At 54.2% G+C, this 15,561-nt stretch overlaps 1 protein-coding gene across 5 annotated transcripts in view; it reads right to left on the bottom strand.

The window, feature by feature from the left end:
* The window catches only part of Gtf3c1 (general transcription factor IIIC subunit 1), a 67,232-nt gene that overhangs the window by 29,251 nt on the left and 22,420 nt on the right, over positions 1–15,561 (bottom strand). For 3 of the 5 annotated variants that reach the window (XM_013076307.3, XM_004855997.4, XM_087208827.1), the window contains exons 7-13: positions 11,234–11,395; positions 8,579–8,694; positions 7,077–7,389; positions 6,428–6,642; positions 3,939–4,075; positions 2,847–3,000; positions 467–570 (exon numbers count right to left, since the gene is read on the bottom strand). In XM_013076307.3, the coding sequence (XP_012931761.1) occupies positions 467–570; positions 2,847–3,000; positions 3,939–4,075; positions 6,428–6,642; positions 7,077–7,389; positions 8,579–8,694; positions 11,234–11,395 (1,201 nt within the window). The remainder of the gene's footprint in view (positions 1–466; positions 571–2,846; positions 3,001–3,938; positions 4,076–6,427; positions 6,643–7,076; positions 7,390–8,578; positions 8,695–11,233; positions 11,396–15,561) is intronic. The other 2 variants (XM_013076308.3, XM_087208828.1) reach the window with 1 other exon arrangement.

Here is a 15,561-nt window from a genome sequence, read left to right as displayed (position 1 = left end):
TCGGGAACCTTGGGAGAAACTGATTGGCAACTGACCCCAAATCTACATGGCCAATGAAATGCACAGCCGGCCACACAAGCCAGGGCCGCCTCCCATTTAGATCCAGCTGAGAGCTGCCCGCTGCCACCAGCAAGCTGTCTCCTGGCCCATTAGTGGTTTACAAACTAAATTAGACAGGAGCCTGGGAAGCCAAGTGGAATCATTCTGAGACATTATGAGGGTGAGTTCCATACATCACAGGCCTGTGATGGCAACGCTCTTAACATACTCCTCATATAGACTAGAATTAAGAACACAAGGATTTGTTTTGCTTAAAGAATCTAGAAATTAACCCTTGTTTAGATGAGGGGATCATGAACCACACACCCTAAACCAGGAACTGTTTTCCTGCCAGCAGGACAGGGGCTCTGTGAAGATGGCCTCAGCTGGCAGCCTCACCTCGGGCTCTGCGGGCACTGCCACTTGCCTGTTTGCTGTGGTTGAATTAGAGATCCGGAAGCGAACCTGCTCGATGGCACTTCTCACAAGAGGGTCGTTCTGGTCCATGGATGGGTGCACAACCAGATCCACCTGTAGGGAAAGGCGGGGGCACCCCAGAGGTAAAGGGCAGAGCTCAGGGAGCTGCAGCCCCAGAGGCAGGTTCCTAAGTGGAACGTCAGCACTGCCTGTTTTTACTGACATTCTCCAAAGACCACTGGCAGAGCGAAGCAAAACATGTTGCTGTTATAGCTGCTGGCATCACAACCTGCAAGTGACGGAGCGTCGGGCCCTGCACAGACAGCCTTCTGCCCTGCAGTTCCCTAGCTGGGCCATCGCAGCCTGCCGGGCTCCACTGCTACCTGGGGGCTGCTACTCACACCCACCCCACTGTCTGAGCATTCCCACCGCTGCTCTGGAGTCCCGTGGACGTCCACCTGTCCATCACGGAAGTCGAGGGGCTTTCCCATCGGCCACACCTCAACAAACTGGCAAAGGACTGAGAGCTGCTTTGGCCTCTCCCTCCCTGGGAACTGAGGCAGAACCGTTCAGGTGGCTCCTGGCTCATGAGAGCCTGCGATGAACCAAGGAAAGCGGCAGCAGAGAGGGGTGGAGGCGGGGGAGCAGCAGGCTGTGGGTGCTGAGGATGGTGGCGTGGCCGGGTCCCTGGAGAGCCAAGGCTTTTTTCGGCAGAAGACAGCAATGTGGGATTTCCTGGGTGTCAACCCTGGCCAGCAGCTTTGTAGCGAAAATGGGTTTAGACAGGTGTGGCAATAGCACACAAGCAGCAGGGTCTAAAAGGGGCCTCTAAAGGCCTGCTCGGCTCAGTCTCTCCCACTCCCCATCTGTGAGGGGGGACCCCCACAACCACCTCCGCACAGACCAAAATGAGGTAGTTAGGTGACATCCTGGAGTATTTAACAGCAAAGCACAAATAACAGCATTCGTAGCTCCTCACTTTCCCCAGCCCAGTAGACGTCTCAAAGGCTGCATGGTGGGAGCAGGACGCGGGAGCAAGGTGCAGGCTGATGCACCTGCCTGGGCTCCAGCCAGTGGGAGACCACAGGCAGCACCGCCCAGGTGCCAGAGCAAGCCCTGCAAGGAACAGAGCTCCGCTCTAACTCCGAGGCCGGTCAGGGATGCACACTCACTCATGCGGCCTCTCGGCTGGAAGAGCGGGCACCGCAGAGCCGCCCCGTGGCCTGGGGCTCCCTCCCGGGGCGCTTGTGTTCTCAGGTTGTGTGACCCCGGGTGGTGAGCTGCTGGCCTCGTCCCTCGCTCCATCTCTGCCTGCCCCTCTGGCACAGCTGGTGGAACAGCCCCAAAGTTCAGCGGGAGACACAGCTGCACCCCCGAGGCAGCGGCCTCTCCTAGTCCGAGCTTGGGGGAGGATTTGGTGCACTTAAAGTCTCCACTCGAGGAGGCGTGAGTCCCAAGAGCAGCAGAAAGCAGAGGAGTGGCTGCAGATGGGCTAGGCTCCTGCTCAGGACCAGGGCCCACTGCCACTGCACAATGGTGCAGGGTAGGCCGGCTGGGGACGGAGGGCTGGGGCAAGGGGAACTTTACTGTTCTATATTAAAAAGGCTTAAAGCAGATGTAAAAGCAGATGAGCACTGTCAACGTGCAATAGAGCACTGCATTTAAGTCACTTCGTGGATTTTACAAATTTCCAAAGCAATAAGATGAAGTGAGAAAGCAGAAATGACCTTGCCCGCTTATTAAGAAAACAAAGTATCAAAGGAGAGTTCTCTTGAAGGCAGAGATGGAAAATAGCATCAGGAAAAAAGGTTAGGAAATTAAGAGAGTACCACAGCAGCATTTCCTTCTGCCCCAGTGGCAAATGACTCTGAGCCTGGAAAACATATGACACAGAACGTGTGCAAAGCTGCTGCACAACAGCTGCTATGGGAATGGCCACCAACTGTAAATTTTACAGAAACAGACAAAGGGAGGTGCGGGAGATGGAGTGTTCTGAGTCCCCACCATCTTTCCTCCAAGATCTGCTTCCTCCCATCTCCGCAGAAATGAGGTGCTGCTCAGTCCAAACGTTCCACCTTCTAAATGTTCTTTCATTTCTCCCAGCACTGCTTTCCTGAACTTCAGCAGACTCCGCCTTCCCTCCCCTTTCCCCAGCAGGGCTGGATGCCCGCCTCATGATGACCCGCTGCTCTGGGATCCAAGCAAGCTGCTGTTCTTTTCTGCTTCCAGCTTCCCCACAAAGGCGGGGTAACCCTGCTTCCCAAACAGGGAGGCATAACAGGACATTCAGTCACTGATAAAGGACAACTGAGACACAGCAAGGACAAGAGGAGCTAGACAAGGAAACCTCCCACGGCAGGAGGCCGGCTCTGCGGCAGAGAGGGGCTTACCTTCTTCTTGATGCCATCCTGAATAACTGTGGTCCGATACAGCCGCAAGAGGCCTTCCTCAGACAAGTTCCGCACCAGCCGCACAATGGATTTCTTACAGCACTTGGTAGACACGCCCTCCTGCTTCTCCTGATCCATGATCATCTTCTGAATCCTGGGACACCGCAAGACCACACCACAGCTCACGTTCCCCATCTCACCATGGCTTGGTCAACAAGGCAGCAGAGACACGGCGGATGTCGCTGGACAGAACTGCGCTGGGAAGGCTGGAATACTATGGGTCACCCCTTATGGGGAGCTGGCGAGACAAGCCACCTCCACGGCAGCTAAGGTGCCGAGCCTCTCACCAGCAAGCCGAGTGGGCCTGAGAGCTGTGGCGACGGTGGCCTGTCTCCACCACGCCTGCAAGCTAACTGAACACCCAGCCAGGAGCATCCAGGTGAGCAATGCAGCCTCGCCTCTGAAGCTCTTTCTGATTCTTGATACATGGTATCACTCTATTACCAAGTTCCTGTGGTGACATTTCCAGATCACGGATCACAGAATGGCAGAGCCAAGAGGGATATTCAGAGCTCGCAGCCACCCCCAACAAGAGAGGACGGGAGCAAGTGATGACCTGCACGCAGGTGGCCCCTGCCTGCCGCGCAGCCTGCTCAGTGTGCAGACCCTCATCTGGGGCTGGGTCCAGGCCCCTTCCCGGGGAGTGGCTGCCTCGGGGCCTCGATGATGGGAGGGTGGCGGTGAGGGTCAGCAGCACCAACAGCCCTGACACCAGTTCCACTCGCATCCCTTTGGTTTATTTCATCAAAGATTTCGTGTGCATGAAGGGCAAGTTCCAGAGAGAGTTTAGAAGTGGTGCCCACACCTGCCTGCGCTTCTCCCTTTCCCCTCCCAGCAACGAGGTACGGAAAAAGGCCCTGGTGACTTCTCTGGCCTGCTCGGCCCTTTTCTCCCTGTCTAGTGCACAGACTTTCCACCACGTCTGCCCCTCTGAACAGTGAGAACACTCTCTCTGGGCCCCGTGGCCCTTTCTGTGGCAGGTGGTGGCTACTGGGGGAAGAGTGACACACGGGCAGGCGTGTGCCAGCTTACGTGAACAGGCTCTCAATCAGGCGAAGGTTGGTGACAGCTTCTATGATCAGATTCCGGCGTTTCAGCAGGCGGTAAGTCTTGTGGGGCTTCTCCAGGCCTGTGCTATGCTTCCCAGCCTTCTGGGAGCTGCCACTCTCCTGCAGGACGACACGGGGGCTCAGTAGGGCTGGGCAGATGCCCACCTGGAGGACACCTCCTGTCTCCCATCCCTGCACAGGATCCCGTCACGCGCCCCTTCCTTCCGATGCTGACACAGGATGGACTGCACCCGCGGGGGTCCCAGGCAGCCCCGCCGTGCTCCCTCGGCCACTCTGCAGGGTGGGAGGGGCTGTCAGCCTCAGAGGTCTCTGACAGGCTCCGTGATCAAAAGCAAGCGTCTTCTTACTGCTCTCATCTCACACAAGGGGAACCCAGGGCCTGGGGGTGAGGACCCACCCAGCCTCCCTCGGGATAGGGCCTCTGACTCCAAACCGAGGAACCCTGGAAGTCTGTAGGCAACCAGTGACGGGGCAGCGACAGGCTTTGGAGTTCAGAGAAGGTTCCCTGAGTGAACTATGATGACTGGCAGGAAAGCTGGAAGGAAGGGGTGGGGTGTCTGTGCTTCCTCTTGTAGCCCTGCTGAAAGGCCCACGCCACTCTTGACGCCTCCTTTCCATCTTCCTTGAGCTTTACAGTGAACTTGGATCGCCTGCCTTTGGGTCAAGCCACGTTAAAGCCCAAATGTGACCCTCGAGTGGGAAAGAAACCTGAGCTCCAACGCACTCCTTGCAAATCACTAGCACAGATCAGCTCCAGGCAGCTGGAACCCTGGGAAGGTTCCGCCAGTCACCTCCTCACTTAGGTGTCACGCCTGCAGGACTGACACCGAGCCAGGAGGTGCCGGGCAGGTGCTGGCCCAGCTCACGCCCTGCCCACCGCAGCTTCAGGCCAGGACCAGCTCTGCCATGAGGAAGAAGGGCTGGAGGGAACGCTCCATGAGGCAGGAGACTCCCAGGAAGAAGCTGCTCTGCACACTCGCCAGGAGCCTCTCAGACAGCAGCAGACGGGGGCGCGAAGCTGCCGCCACTCTGGGAGTGGGCTTCCATCAGGAAGAGAAGGGGCTAAGGAAGGACAGAGCTCTGGGAATTCTAAGCCCCGGAGGCGGCACACGCTGGGCTCGAGGCAGGCAGGTAAAAGCCCAGGAGGGCAGCAGGGGTCCACTGCTGCAGGCTGGAGACAACACAAGCCATGCCCTGACAGGGAGAAGGCGTCCACCACACAGGGGAGGGCTGGGAGGGCCTAGAAATGTCCACGGTGCCCTGCCCTTCTGCTACAGGGCCTAACTGAAGCCAGCCCCTGCTCCAGGAAAGCATCGAGGGAGGGTAAGGGTAGCCACTAACTCCATCCCCAGGGGCCTGGCTTTCTTGCTCGGGGCCAGGGCAGAGGTTTAGCTTCCAGGGTCATGAGGCTGGAGCCAGAGAGCAGCGAGAGCACCAACGGTTGCCAATCACAAGGCCGCCCCACGCCAGGCGCCTCGCCTCCACTGTCTCCAAAGCCTTGGCAGCATCTGAAGCACCTTTAAGTGACAGAGGACACGGCACTAGGCGAACTGAAACGTGTAATGAGAAGGGCATTCCTCTACCAGCTCTCTTTTAATCCTACTAATTTCACTGACGAAAAAGCATTCATTTGACCTACTGTGTATTTAACACCTTAACATATGCCACTGTTTGGACAGAATGCACTAATACAATTTGGTTTCTTCTATTCTATGATTACCTTACTTTTATGGCAAATGATACTGGCGCTGCACCTAAAGCAGGGCTTCTCAACCCTGGCAGTGTTGACATTCTAAGCTGGATGATTCACTGTTGTGAGAATGTTTAACAGCATCCTGGGGCTGGGGATGCAGCTCACTGGTGCAGCACTCGCCTAGCAGACGAGGCCCTGGGTTTGATCCCCAGCACCATGAGAAAAAAGAAAAATGTGGCACACAGCTAAAATCCCAGCTACTCAGGAGGCAGAGGCAAGAGGATGGCTTGAGGCCAATAGTTCAAGGCCAGCCTCGGCAACAGAAGGCGACCTTGTCTCAAAACTGCTCTGAGAAGCAGAGTCTCGGCTGCTCCCTATTCCGTGTTAGCAGACCCCTCCCTAAGTTGTGACAATCAGGAGTCTCTCCAGACATGGCCTCGCAGCCAAATGTCCCCTATGGGGCAACACTGGCCCAGGACAATCTAAATTAGCCGTACAAATTCTCCCTCTGAAAAGAGCAAGCTATTGGCAATCGGAGGCCTGGGGTAAACAACACAGAAGGGATTTCCGCCCGACCACAGGCAGCATGAAGCGGGCACATGAACAAGTGCGGAGCCACTCCTTGTGGAGCCCTGGCCGCTGCAGGGATGGAGCAGGCACTCAGCGTGTGACCCTCTTACTACCGCAGGCTCCGGCGCCATCCCTGAGATCCCCAAGCAGAGAAGGCTGATGCCCACCTGCCAGAGGCCCCCACTGACCTTGGGGTTGTCCAGCCGCACCTCCTCGATCATGGCTATGTCGCCACTGGCGCTCTCCATGCAGTGGGAGCCGAAGGACACGTTGAAGTCCGAGGAGCCGCTGGTGTCCAGGTTGTCCCTGGCCCCCGAGCTCCGGGAGGCTCGCTCCTCAGCAGCCCCTGGGGAGGAAGGCAGCTGCCTCTTCAAGGGGTGAAGGTTGAGCAGTTTCCACCCGCCTGTGAGGAGCGCAGCAGCGGAGCTGTCAGAGGGAGCGAGGGCCAGCCAAGGGGCCACGGAGGCACAGGGGCCGAGGACCTGCTAGAGCCCTGACAGAGCCGGCTCCAGGCCTGGTGAGCAGCGTGGGGCCCTCCTCTGTCAGGCTGGACACCAGCTCCCTGCCCTCCGTGGGTGTTTTTTAGTATTCTATAGTTAATTTAAAAGCCTGAGGATTTCTGAGTAGGTGGCTGGATGGAAGAGGACAGAGGGAGTTCACAGAATGTCCTCCCCATACCAGTTTGAAACCAAACGCTTGCCAAGAACGGCCTTGCCAGCAGCCAGGAGCCAGACCACATGAGCGTCCCCATCAGCCCTCTGATCACGGGACGCGAATGACCCCGCCGGCCCCGACCGGCCGCACCCAGGGCATCCTCGGAGTCGCCCCGCTTCCTACCCTTGGTCGGGGTGGAGTGCTGAGGCTGCGCACCAGGCCCGAACTCCGCAGACGGCCGCACGTGGGGCTGGGCTCCCCGGGCCCTGCGCTTGCTGACCCTGCTGCCCTCCTCCTCGCTGTCCGACTCGGAGAGAAAGGCGTCCTCGCCTTCAGGCAGCAGCGGCTCCTCGGACATGGAGGCCAGGCTCACGGTGGTCAGCAGCTCGCCCCGGGCCTTCTCCCGCGCGTACTGCCGGCTCAGGTCGCTCTCCTCAGCGAACACGCATGAGATGTACTTGGTGGTCCGCTGCCGGCCTTCGTCCTCCATGAACCCCTGGGGGTCAGATGGCTCAGCGCCCGCAAAGTGGGGCTAGGCCCCCACGACGGACGCTCGCCCTGGCCCTCCCTCCCCGCCTCCTCACCTCGGCCCTGACCCCCCGCAGCCTGAGGGAGGGCTGTCTGAAGTGCAATCCCACAGGCGCCTGCCCCAGAGGCCCGAGCTCCCGAGGCCAGGGCCTCCACTCGTGCCACACCTGGCCCGGGACTTGGCTCACGAAACCCGGCCGGCCGGCAAGCAGCGTGTGTCTGCTACACACCGGCCGTGGCCACAGGGCCCAGGGGCATGGCCACTGCCAGCCCACACTCGTTTCATCTTCGGGGACAGAGGAGGGCTCTTCCTAGAGCCCTGGAGAAGAGAAAGAGCAACGCCTTCCACACACACACCCGTGCCGGGCTGCTGGGCTCTCTGTGTCTTTAGCTCAGCTGTCCTCCTGCCTCTGGCGGTGTCCAAAAGGCAGGCGAGAAGAGGGTCGGGCGCTGGTACGGCTTGGGTGCCCCAGTCCTCGTTACGGGACCGGTGCCTGCGTGGCACTACTGGACACTGCAGAACCTCCAGGAGGTGAGCGGGAGGGAGGCCCTGGCCTCGGGGTGTGCCCACAATGCGGCTGAGGGGTGAGTCACCTCTCCCCGTTCTGGCTCCTGACATAAGCAGCCTGCACTGCCATGTGCCCTCACAGTGATGCACCCTCACCAGAGGCCCGAGGCAGTGCGCTACTTGATCTTCTAGGTGTTCTGGAACCTCTAGAACCATGGGCTGGAATAAACCTTTTGTCTTTAAAAGCCAGTTGCCTCAGGTATTTCATTATAGTTATGCAGTGCTGACTAATGCAAGCATCAAGGTGCTGAGATGCGGGTCCAAATGACAAAAGGAAAGCACCAACATGCAGTTAGCTGACTGGAGGCGAATCACAGAAAAGGGAGGGCAGGTGGACAGACACCAGCCAGCTCTGGCTGCCTGTCCCTGCATAGGAGCGAGCCCCTTGTGGCCCTGCTTCATGAGAACTCCTTCAGTTTTTAAAAAATGGAAGCAAATGGAAGCCACAGTGATGCGGAGACACGACAATGTGACGTCTGCCTCCTGGACACAGATGATGGGGCGTCTGGTCCTCTGACCGCCTGCAACCCGCTTCATAATCACCATGTGTGCGCACCCAAAGGAACTGCAGGGGAGACTTGGGCGTTACCTTGACAACCTTGAACCTTTGAAGAAGCCGGCACAGCATTCTTGCTTCCAGCTTCCCCACGTTCATGGCCACTCGGATTTCAGCTTGGGAAATTCCTTTCGTGCCTCTGCGCTCAACTGGGAGAAAGGGCCTGTGAGCCGCGGCCCCTGCACTCACTGCCACGAGCACAGCACAGGAAGCACAGTGCTGCTGCCCCTCTTCCTCCGAGACTCTGAGCAACACTATTCGGACAAGGACACCCACAGCTTATTTGGGGGTCTGGAGGGAAAGCATTCAGTGGTTGATCTCTTAAGTTCTACAAACACCATCTTTACTCGGCAAGTTAGCACTTTCTCATGAATAAACTTTTTCAGACAAATGAGCATCAAAATAACTTTTTTTTTTTTTTTTGGTACCAGGGATCTAACTTGGGACCTTGCGCCTGCAATGCAGGCAGCAGAACCACTGAGCTAAATCCCTGGCCCCAAAATAACTTTCTAAAATAATTCTTTAATTAGTTTTTTTCAGTACTAGGGTTTGAACCCAGGACCTTCCCACTGAGCTACATCCCAGCCCTTTCTTTATTCTGAGTCAGTCTAAGCACTAAATTGTCCAGGCTGGGTTCAAACTTGGGACCCTGCTGCCTCAGCTTCCTAGAGTGCTGGGGTTACAGGTGTGAGCCCCACCTCCAGCTCTGAGAACTTTTTTAATGTGTGTCCTTCATGCCCCTGTCTTTCTTGGTTGACACAGGGGCACCGTGGACTGTAGCCGCCCTGCAAGCAGGGACAGGAAGGAAACAGCACCACGGAGCCTGACAGTGAAGGCCTCGCTGAGCACGGGGCCCAGTAATTGGCACTGTGTAGCCTGTCAGCTCCCGTCAGCTGCCGCTTCTCAGCGCTGTTATTGTGTCTGCCTCAAAGACACCCTTTTAAGTTCCTTCCTCTAATCTGGGACTGAGAACACTAGGAAGGAGCCTGGCTGGGGTGGGAGGCCACAGGGGTCCCCGAAGTGGGGCAGATGTGATAGCAAAGCTCTTGGACACTTCAGAAATATTTTCTCTCTTATTTCCTGATATATCTGCATAGATGAGGCTGCCAGGAAAAATCAATCAGGATAAAGAGGTTGTTGTGTCATACATGTATAAAAATAAATGGCAGAATAAAAAGGGATGGCTGGGAGGTTCCTATATTCAACCAGCAACATGCCAAAAGCAGAGATGAAAGAGCTCGGGGTGAGCTGTTTCCAAACTGTGCTCTGCGGAACCCCTCACACGCAAACTGTTGAAACTGTCACCGTTCTCTAGAAGAGTGGCTGACTCGCCAGTGGATTATTAGGCCTCCTGTGGCCGCTTCACCACTGCTCTGTCCTCCCCACAGGCTCCTGTGGCCATGTTGCCTGTGGCCCTGGGTCACAGCTGTCCCAGACTTTGGGGGCCTAGGGCAGGGTGAGGAATGGGAGGAACAGTTTCCTGCCCCTTCATATTAGGAGACCCAGCCTCGGTGACTCCGGATGGCCTACAAGGAGGAGTGGCTCTTAAACCTCATGCTGTGGCTGAGACCCTCAGCACAGCGGTATGGTGGGGCCTGGCGGAGGCATCTGGGAGCAGGTGTGGAGCCCTCCTGCACAGAGGAGAGCCCTCTCGCAGGAGCGGTTCCCTGCTCTCTGAGACTGTGTCAGTTACTGTGAGAACAGCGGACTGTGCTAAAGCAAGGTGGCCCTTTGTGTTCCACCCCAGACGCCTCCTGCTTTTCTTTCATGCACAGAGCAGCATAAGGCCCTCACTGGAAGCTGGGCAGATTCCAGCACCCAACCTGAACCCCAGCTTCCTGAACTGTAAGTCAAAATAAACTCTTTTCTTTATAAATTACCCCATCTTGGGTACTCTGTTACAGCACCCGGAAACTTACTAAGACAAACAGCTATTTTATGTGTGTGCTTTCTGTGTGCTACGCACTATTCTAGATATTTTAATCCTACATCATGTACCCTTCAAATGTGCTAGTGTGGGTATCAGCCCCCTGTGATGGTACATTTTAGGTGTCAGCTTGGCTGGATTAAGGGATAGCTGGATAACTGGGGAAGTTACCTCCAGATGCGTCTGTGAGGTCATTTCTGGAGAAGCCTGGGCTGAAAGCCGGTGGGCTGCGTGAGGAAGACCTGGCCTTAATGTGGATAGGTTCAACCTAATCAGCTGGGGGCCAGAGGGAACGGAAAGGCAGCGGAGAGCCACACCTTCCTCTTCTCTCCTGGGGCGGAGGGCCTGCAGGTCTCCAGCTCCCGGTTTGCGCAGGTCCAGGGTGAGACTCTCCAACCTCCATTATCCCATGAACCCACTCCCCCAGTAGATCAGAGCCTCTCTAGATTTTCTTACACAGCCTATAGGGTCTGTCTCTTGGAAGGACCCTGACTACTACATCCTATTTTACAGACCTCGTAGAGTCACACAGAGGAGGGGCAGCAAGGCTTCTAACTGGAATCTGAGCCCAAAACTGAGCCCTCAGGCCAGGGATTTAGCTCAGTGGTTCCGGCGCCGGCCTCGCAAGCGCAAGGACCCGAGTTCGATCCCTGGTACCAAAAAAAGAAAAACAAACCGAGCCCTCTAAGGGACACTCCTGGCAGCAGAGCGCTGCTTCCCTGTGGGTGCTCCCCACTTGGCCCAAGGAGGCCCCAACTCACTGAGGTCATAGGTCTGCGTGAGCATATCCCGCTCGTAAACGATGTCCACGGGAAGCACGGCCTTGGAGATGACTTCCTCATCGTCATCGTCATCGTGGTCATCTTCCACCTTCTTCTTGAACTCCTTCAGCAGCTTGAGGCACCGGACCATGACGTCAGTCCCTGGGAACATGAGCACGTGCTTGTCAGCAGGGAGGGGACGCAGAGCCTGGAAGGTCACAGGAGCCCAAGCAAGGGCATCCCCACCAGTGTTTGCAAAGTTCAAAACTGCGCGTCTCAGGGCACTAGACCAGGAAATGTATTCCATCCATGACTTCTCATCGTTAATAGAATTAACAGAATAGAGAATCTGTGAATAAAGAAATGCAAACGGAAAGACCCTTGAGGTGCCCTGTTAGTCCTACCACCTAAGCGGCCGCCTTTCTTGCTAGGGCCCTGCTCTAGACAAGGGTGCACCTGTCCCTGCATGTTGTCTTCCTAGAGCCCTGTGGGGGCCGCACGCAGGAGACAAGCGAGCGGACTTTGCTGCAAGAACGAAAGGCAACTTCTTCCTCGTCAGCGGATACCCACTGCTGTGGGGTGGCAGCCTGTAGCCTTCTGCGAGGCGGTTCAGCAACTCTGAGTGTGGGAATTCAGACCATGAAAATAACTCAGAAAGAGCAAAGGCCACCAAGACCAACAGGCCCATTCCACCACCCTGGATGGTGCCAAGGAATGATATAAAAGTGACGAGGTCCTGCGAACACAGCAGCAGCGAGGGACCAAGTAGCAGTTTGGCAAGAAGCTGACACACTGCGCAGACCGGCAGATAATCCCACGGGATGGCATTACAGCTTACCAAAGTCTGACACCGGAAAAGAATCACACACCTGTGCCTGTGGTCAAGGACAAGAGACACGGGACAAGTAAGCACGCCCTGCGTTTGACGGGCCCCAGGGTCCGAGCAGGCATCTCCCAGAGGAAGGGCCTGAGAGGCAGAGGGGCCAAACCGCCCGCCCGCAGCTGCCACAGCTGGAATGTGGCAGGCACAGGCACTCGGGGAGGGGCAGGCTGAGCTGTCCTGCGACCCACGGCAGAGCAGGAGGCAGAGCAACAGCTTTGCCAAGGCCCTCGTCTTAATCCCGACACCTGACTGGCGCCTCGACTGCAGGGCCTGCTTGCTGCAGTTGAGGTGTCGATGAGGAGGCCCCTGGACTAACAGGGCGGCCCCACGCAGTGGCCTGAGGTTCTTACAAGAGGCAGGCAGAGGTCAGAGACGGCTGAAGGCGGAGAGGACCACGAGCCAAGGAATTGAGTGGCTTCTGGAAACCGGAAAAGGGCAGGAACAGAGGGGACGCAGGCCAGGAGACAGCCTGACTTTGGCCCCATAGTTCCCACTTTGGCCCACTGTCACCACTCCTGTTCAATACAGCTCTGAAACATCAGCCACAGCAATTAGACAAGAGAAAGAAATAAGGAGCAAGGATAGGAAAGGAAGAAGTTAGATTGCCATTATTTGCTGACTCTATGATACTTTACATGGAAGACCCAAAGAACTCCACCAGAAGACTTCTAGGCTTAATTGACAGATTCAGTAGAGTAGCTGCATACAAGGTCAACACTCAAAAAATAGCCTTCTTATACACAAATAGCAGACTCACTGAGAGAGAAATTAGGGAAACAATTCCTTTTACAATAACATCCAAAAAAATGAAATATCTAGGAATCAATCTAACAAAGGAAGCAAAAGACCTCTACACTGAAAACTACAGCACTCTGCAAAAAGAGATCAAAGAAGATATAAGAAAATGCAAAGACATCCCTTGCTCCTGGGTAGGAAGAACCAATATAATGAAAATGGCCACACTTCCAAAACTGCTGTACAGATTCAATGCAATCCCGATTGAAATCCCAACAGCGTATTTCACAGAACTAGAGAAAACAATCCAAAAGTTCATTTGGAACCAGAAGAAACTTGAAATAGCAAAAGCAATTCTAGGTAAGAGAGAGATGGGTGGGGGTATCACAATCCCCAACTTGAAACTATACTACAACACCACTGTGATAAAAACAGCATGGTACTGGCAAAGAAACAGACCCGAGGATCAGTGGAATAGATTAGAAGATGCAGAAACAACTCCAGACACACTCAGCCACCTCATCTTTGACAAAGGAGCCAACCACCCTCACTGGAGGAAAAATAGCCTCTCTAATAAATGGTGCTGGGAAAACTGGATTTCAATTTGTCAAAGATTAAAACTAGACCCCTATCTTTCACCATGCACTAAACTAAAATTGAAGTGGATAACAGATCTAAATATTAAAACAGAAACACAACTTGCTGGAAGATAAGTTAGGTAGAACTCTTGAAGACAATGGCATAGGAAAGGACTTTATGAACAAATCCTCAATAGCATGGGAACTAGCACAAAGAATCAACAACTGGGATCTCATCTTATTAAAAAACTTCTGCACTAGGGCAGGGGATTTAGCTCAGTGGTTTCATTGCCTGCTGCGTAAGTGCAAGGACCCAAGTTTGATACCCAGTACCAAAAAAAAACAAAACTTCTGCACTGTAAGAGAAATCACCAACAGAGCTAAGAGACAACCTACAACGTGGGAAAACATTTTTACCAGCTGTTCCTCAGACAAAGGTCTACTGTCTAGAATATATAAAGAACTCAAAACAATCAGACCCCCCAAATATAAAGACCCAATTCAAAAATGGGCATCTGAAATGAACAGACATTTTTCAGACAAAGAAGTAGAAATAGCAAATAAACATTTGAAAAAATATTCAACATCATTGGTCATTCGAGAGATGCAGATGAAAACAACACTGAGATTCCACCTCACCCCAGAAAGAATAGCTGCTATCAAGAAATCAACCAATAAGGGCCGGGGATTTAGCTCAGTGGTTCTGCCGCCTGCCTCAAAAGCACAAGGTCCTGAGTTCAATTCCTGGTACTAAAAAAAAAAAAGAAAAAGAAATCAACCAATAACAAACGCTGGCGGGGGTATGGAGAGAAAGGAACCCTTCTCCACTGTTGGTGGGAGTGTAGACTGGTGCAACCATTGTGGAAATCAGTATGGAAATACCTCAAAGAACTAGGACTAGAGGTCCCATTTGACCCAGCTATTCCCCTGCTGGGTATATTCCCAAAAGAATTAAAAGACTCATATCACAGCGATATATGTGCACCCGTGTTTACAGAGGCACAGTTTGTAATAGCTAAAGCTTGGAAACAGCCCAAGTGCCCATCAACTGGAAACTGGATAAAGAAGATGTGGTGTTTTTTTTTTAATAAAATGGAGTACTACTCAGCCATAAAGAATGAGAAACTAGAGACATTTATAGCTGAGTGGATGCATAATGAGGCCATACTCTTAAGTGAAATAAATAGGACACACATGTAAATACCAAATAGTTTCTCTAGTGTGAGAGACTGAAAGTGTAAATAAGGGTTAAAATGATTAAAATGAATAATTGATAATTTGAAATAGGAAAAGGTCCAAAGGTGGAGGGGAAGTGGGAAGGGAAGGGGAAAGGAAAGAAGGGAAAAGAAAAATATGAGAAAAGGAAAAACATGGAAGTCTTTGTAAACAGGGAAGGGAGGGCAGGGGAATGGGGAAAAATTAAGAACCAAGATACATCATGTAAAGGTACAAGATCCCAATGATGAATGTAACTGTACTGTATACCTAAAATGTACCAATCAACTTAATGGAAAAAAAAAAAAAAGACCCATTTTGGATAATAACCTGCGCTGTTTTAAGATGCCAGGTCTGTAGTTGCCGGTTACAGGACAACTAGCAGATGGAGTCCTGGTTGGCAGCTGCAGCAAATGGATGCCCAGAACCCTGGGCAGCTCAGCGAGGGGTGGGTGCTAAAGCTGCCTGAGGTATGACCTGCCATCCCAGAGCACAGAATCACAAGCCCTTCCGGGGCAGAGGATCTTCCAGGCAGAGAGCTTGCAGGTGAAGGTCACACACAATAAAGCATCTCAGGGCACTGAACTCCTCAGAGGCTTTCTCGGGGGAGACCAGCTGGGAGGACGCCCGAGCCTAAGGTCTGCAGAACAGGTGGCCTCTGGGCCGGGCTCCAAGCCTAGCACCATCCCCACATGCTCCAGTGACGGGCAAGCCACCCCCACACAACTTTTCATTAGCATGAGCATAAAGCCCCAGCGGCTGCAGGGCAGACCAGCCTCGGACCCTTCCTGTTAGGTCCATCTGAACTGGCAAAAGCTGCCTGAAGGCTCAGGTCCCTGGAACTGGGTCCCTGCTGCATCCCCGTGGGGCTCTCCTTCCACTGGCACCTTCGGCAGAGTGGCCACCAGACCCAGCAT

The sequence above is a fragment of the Heterocephalus glaber genome, unplaced genomic scaffold (genome assembly GCF_053883595.1).
Source record: "Heterocephalus glaber isolate CG9 unplaced genomic scaffold, H.glaber_assembly_v1.0 deba00000943, whole genome shotgun sequence".
NCBI classification, from domain to species: domain Eukaryota; kingdom Metazoa; phylum Chordata; class Mammalia; order Rodentia; family Bathyergidae; genus Heterocephalus; species Heterocephalus glaber.
This window is presented reverse-complemented; position numbering and strand designations above follow the sequence as displayed.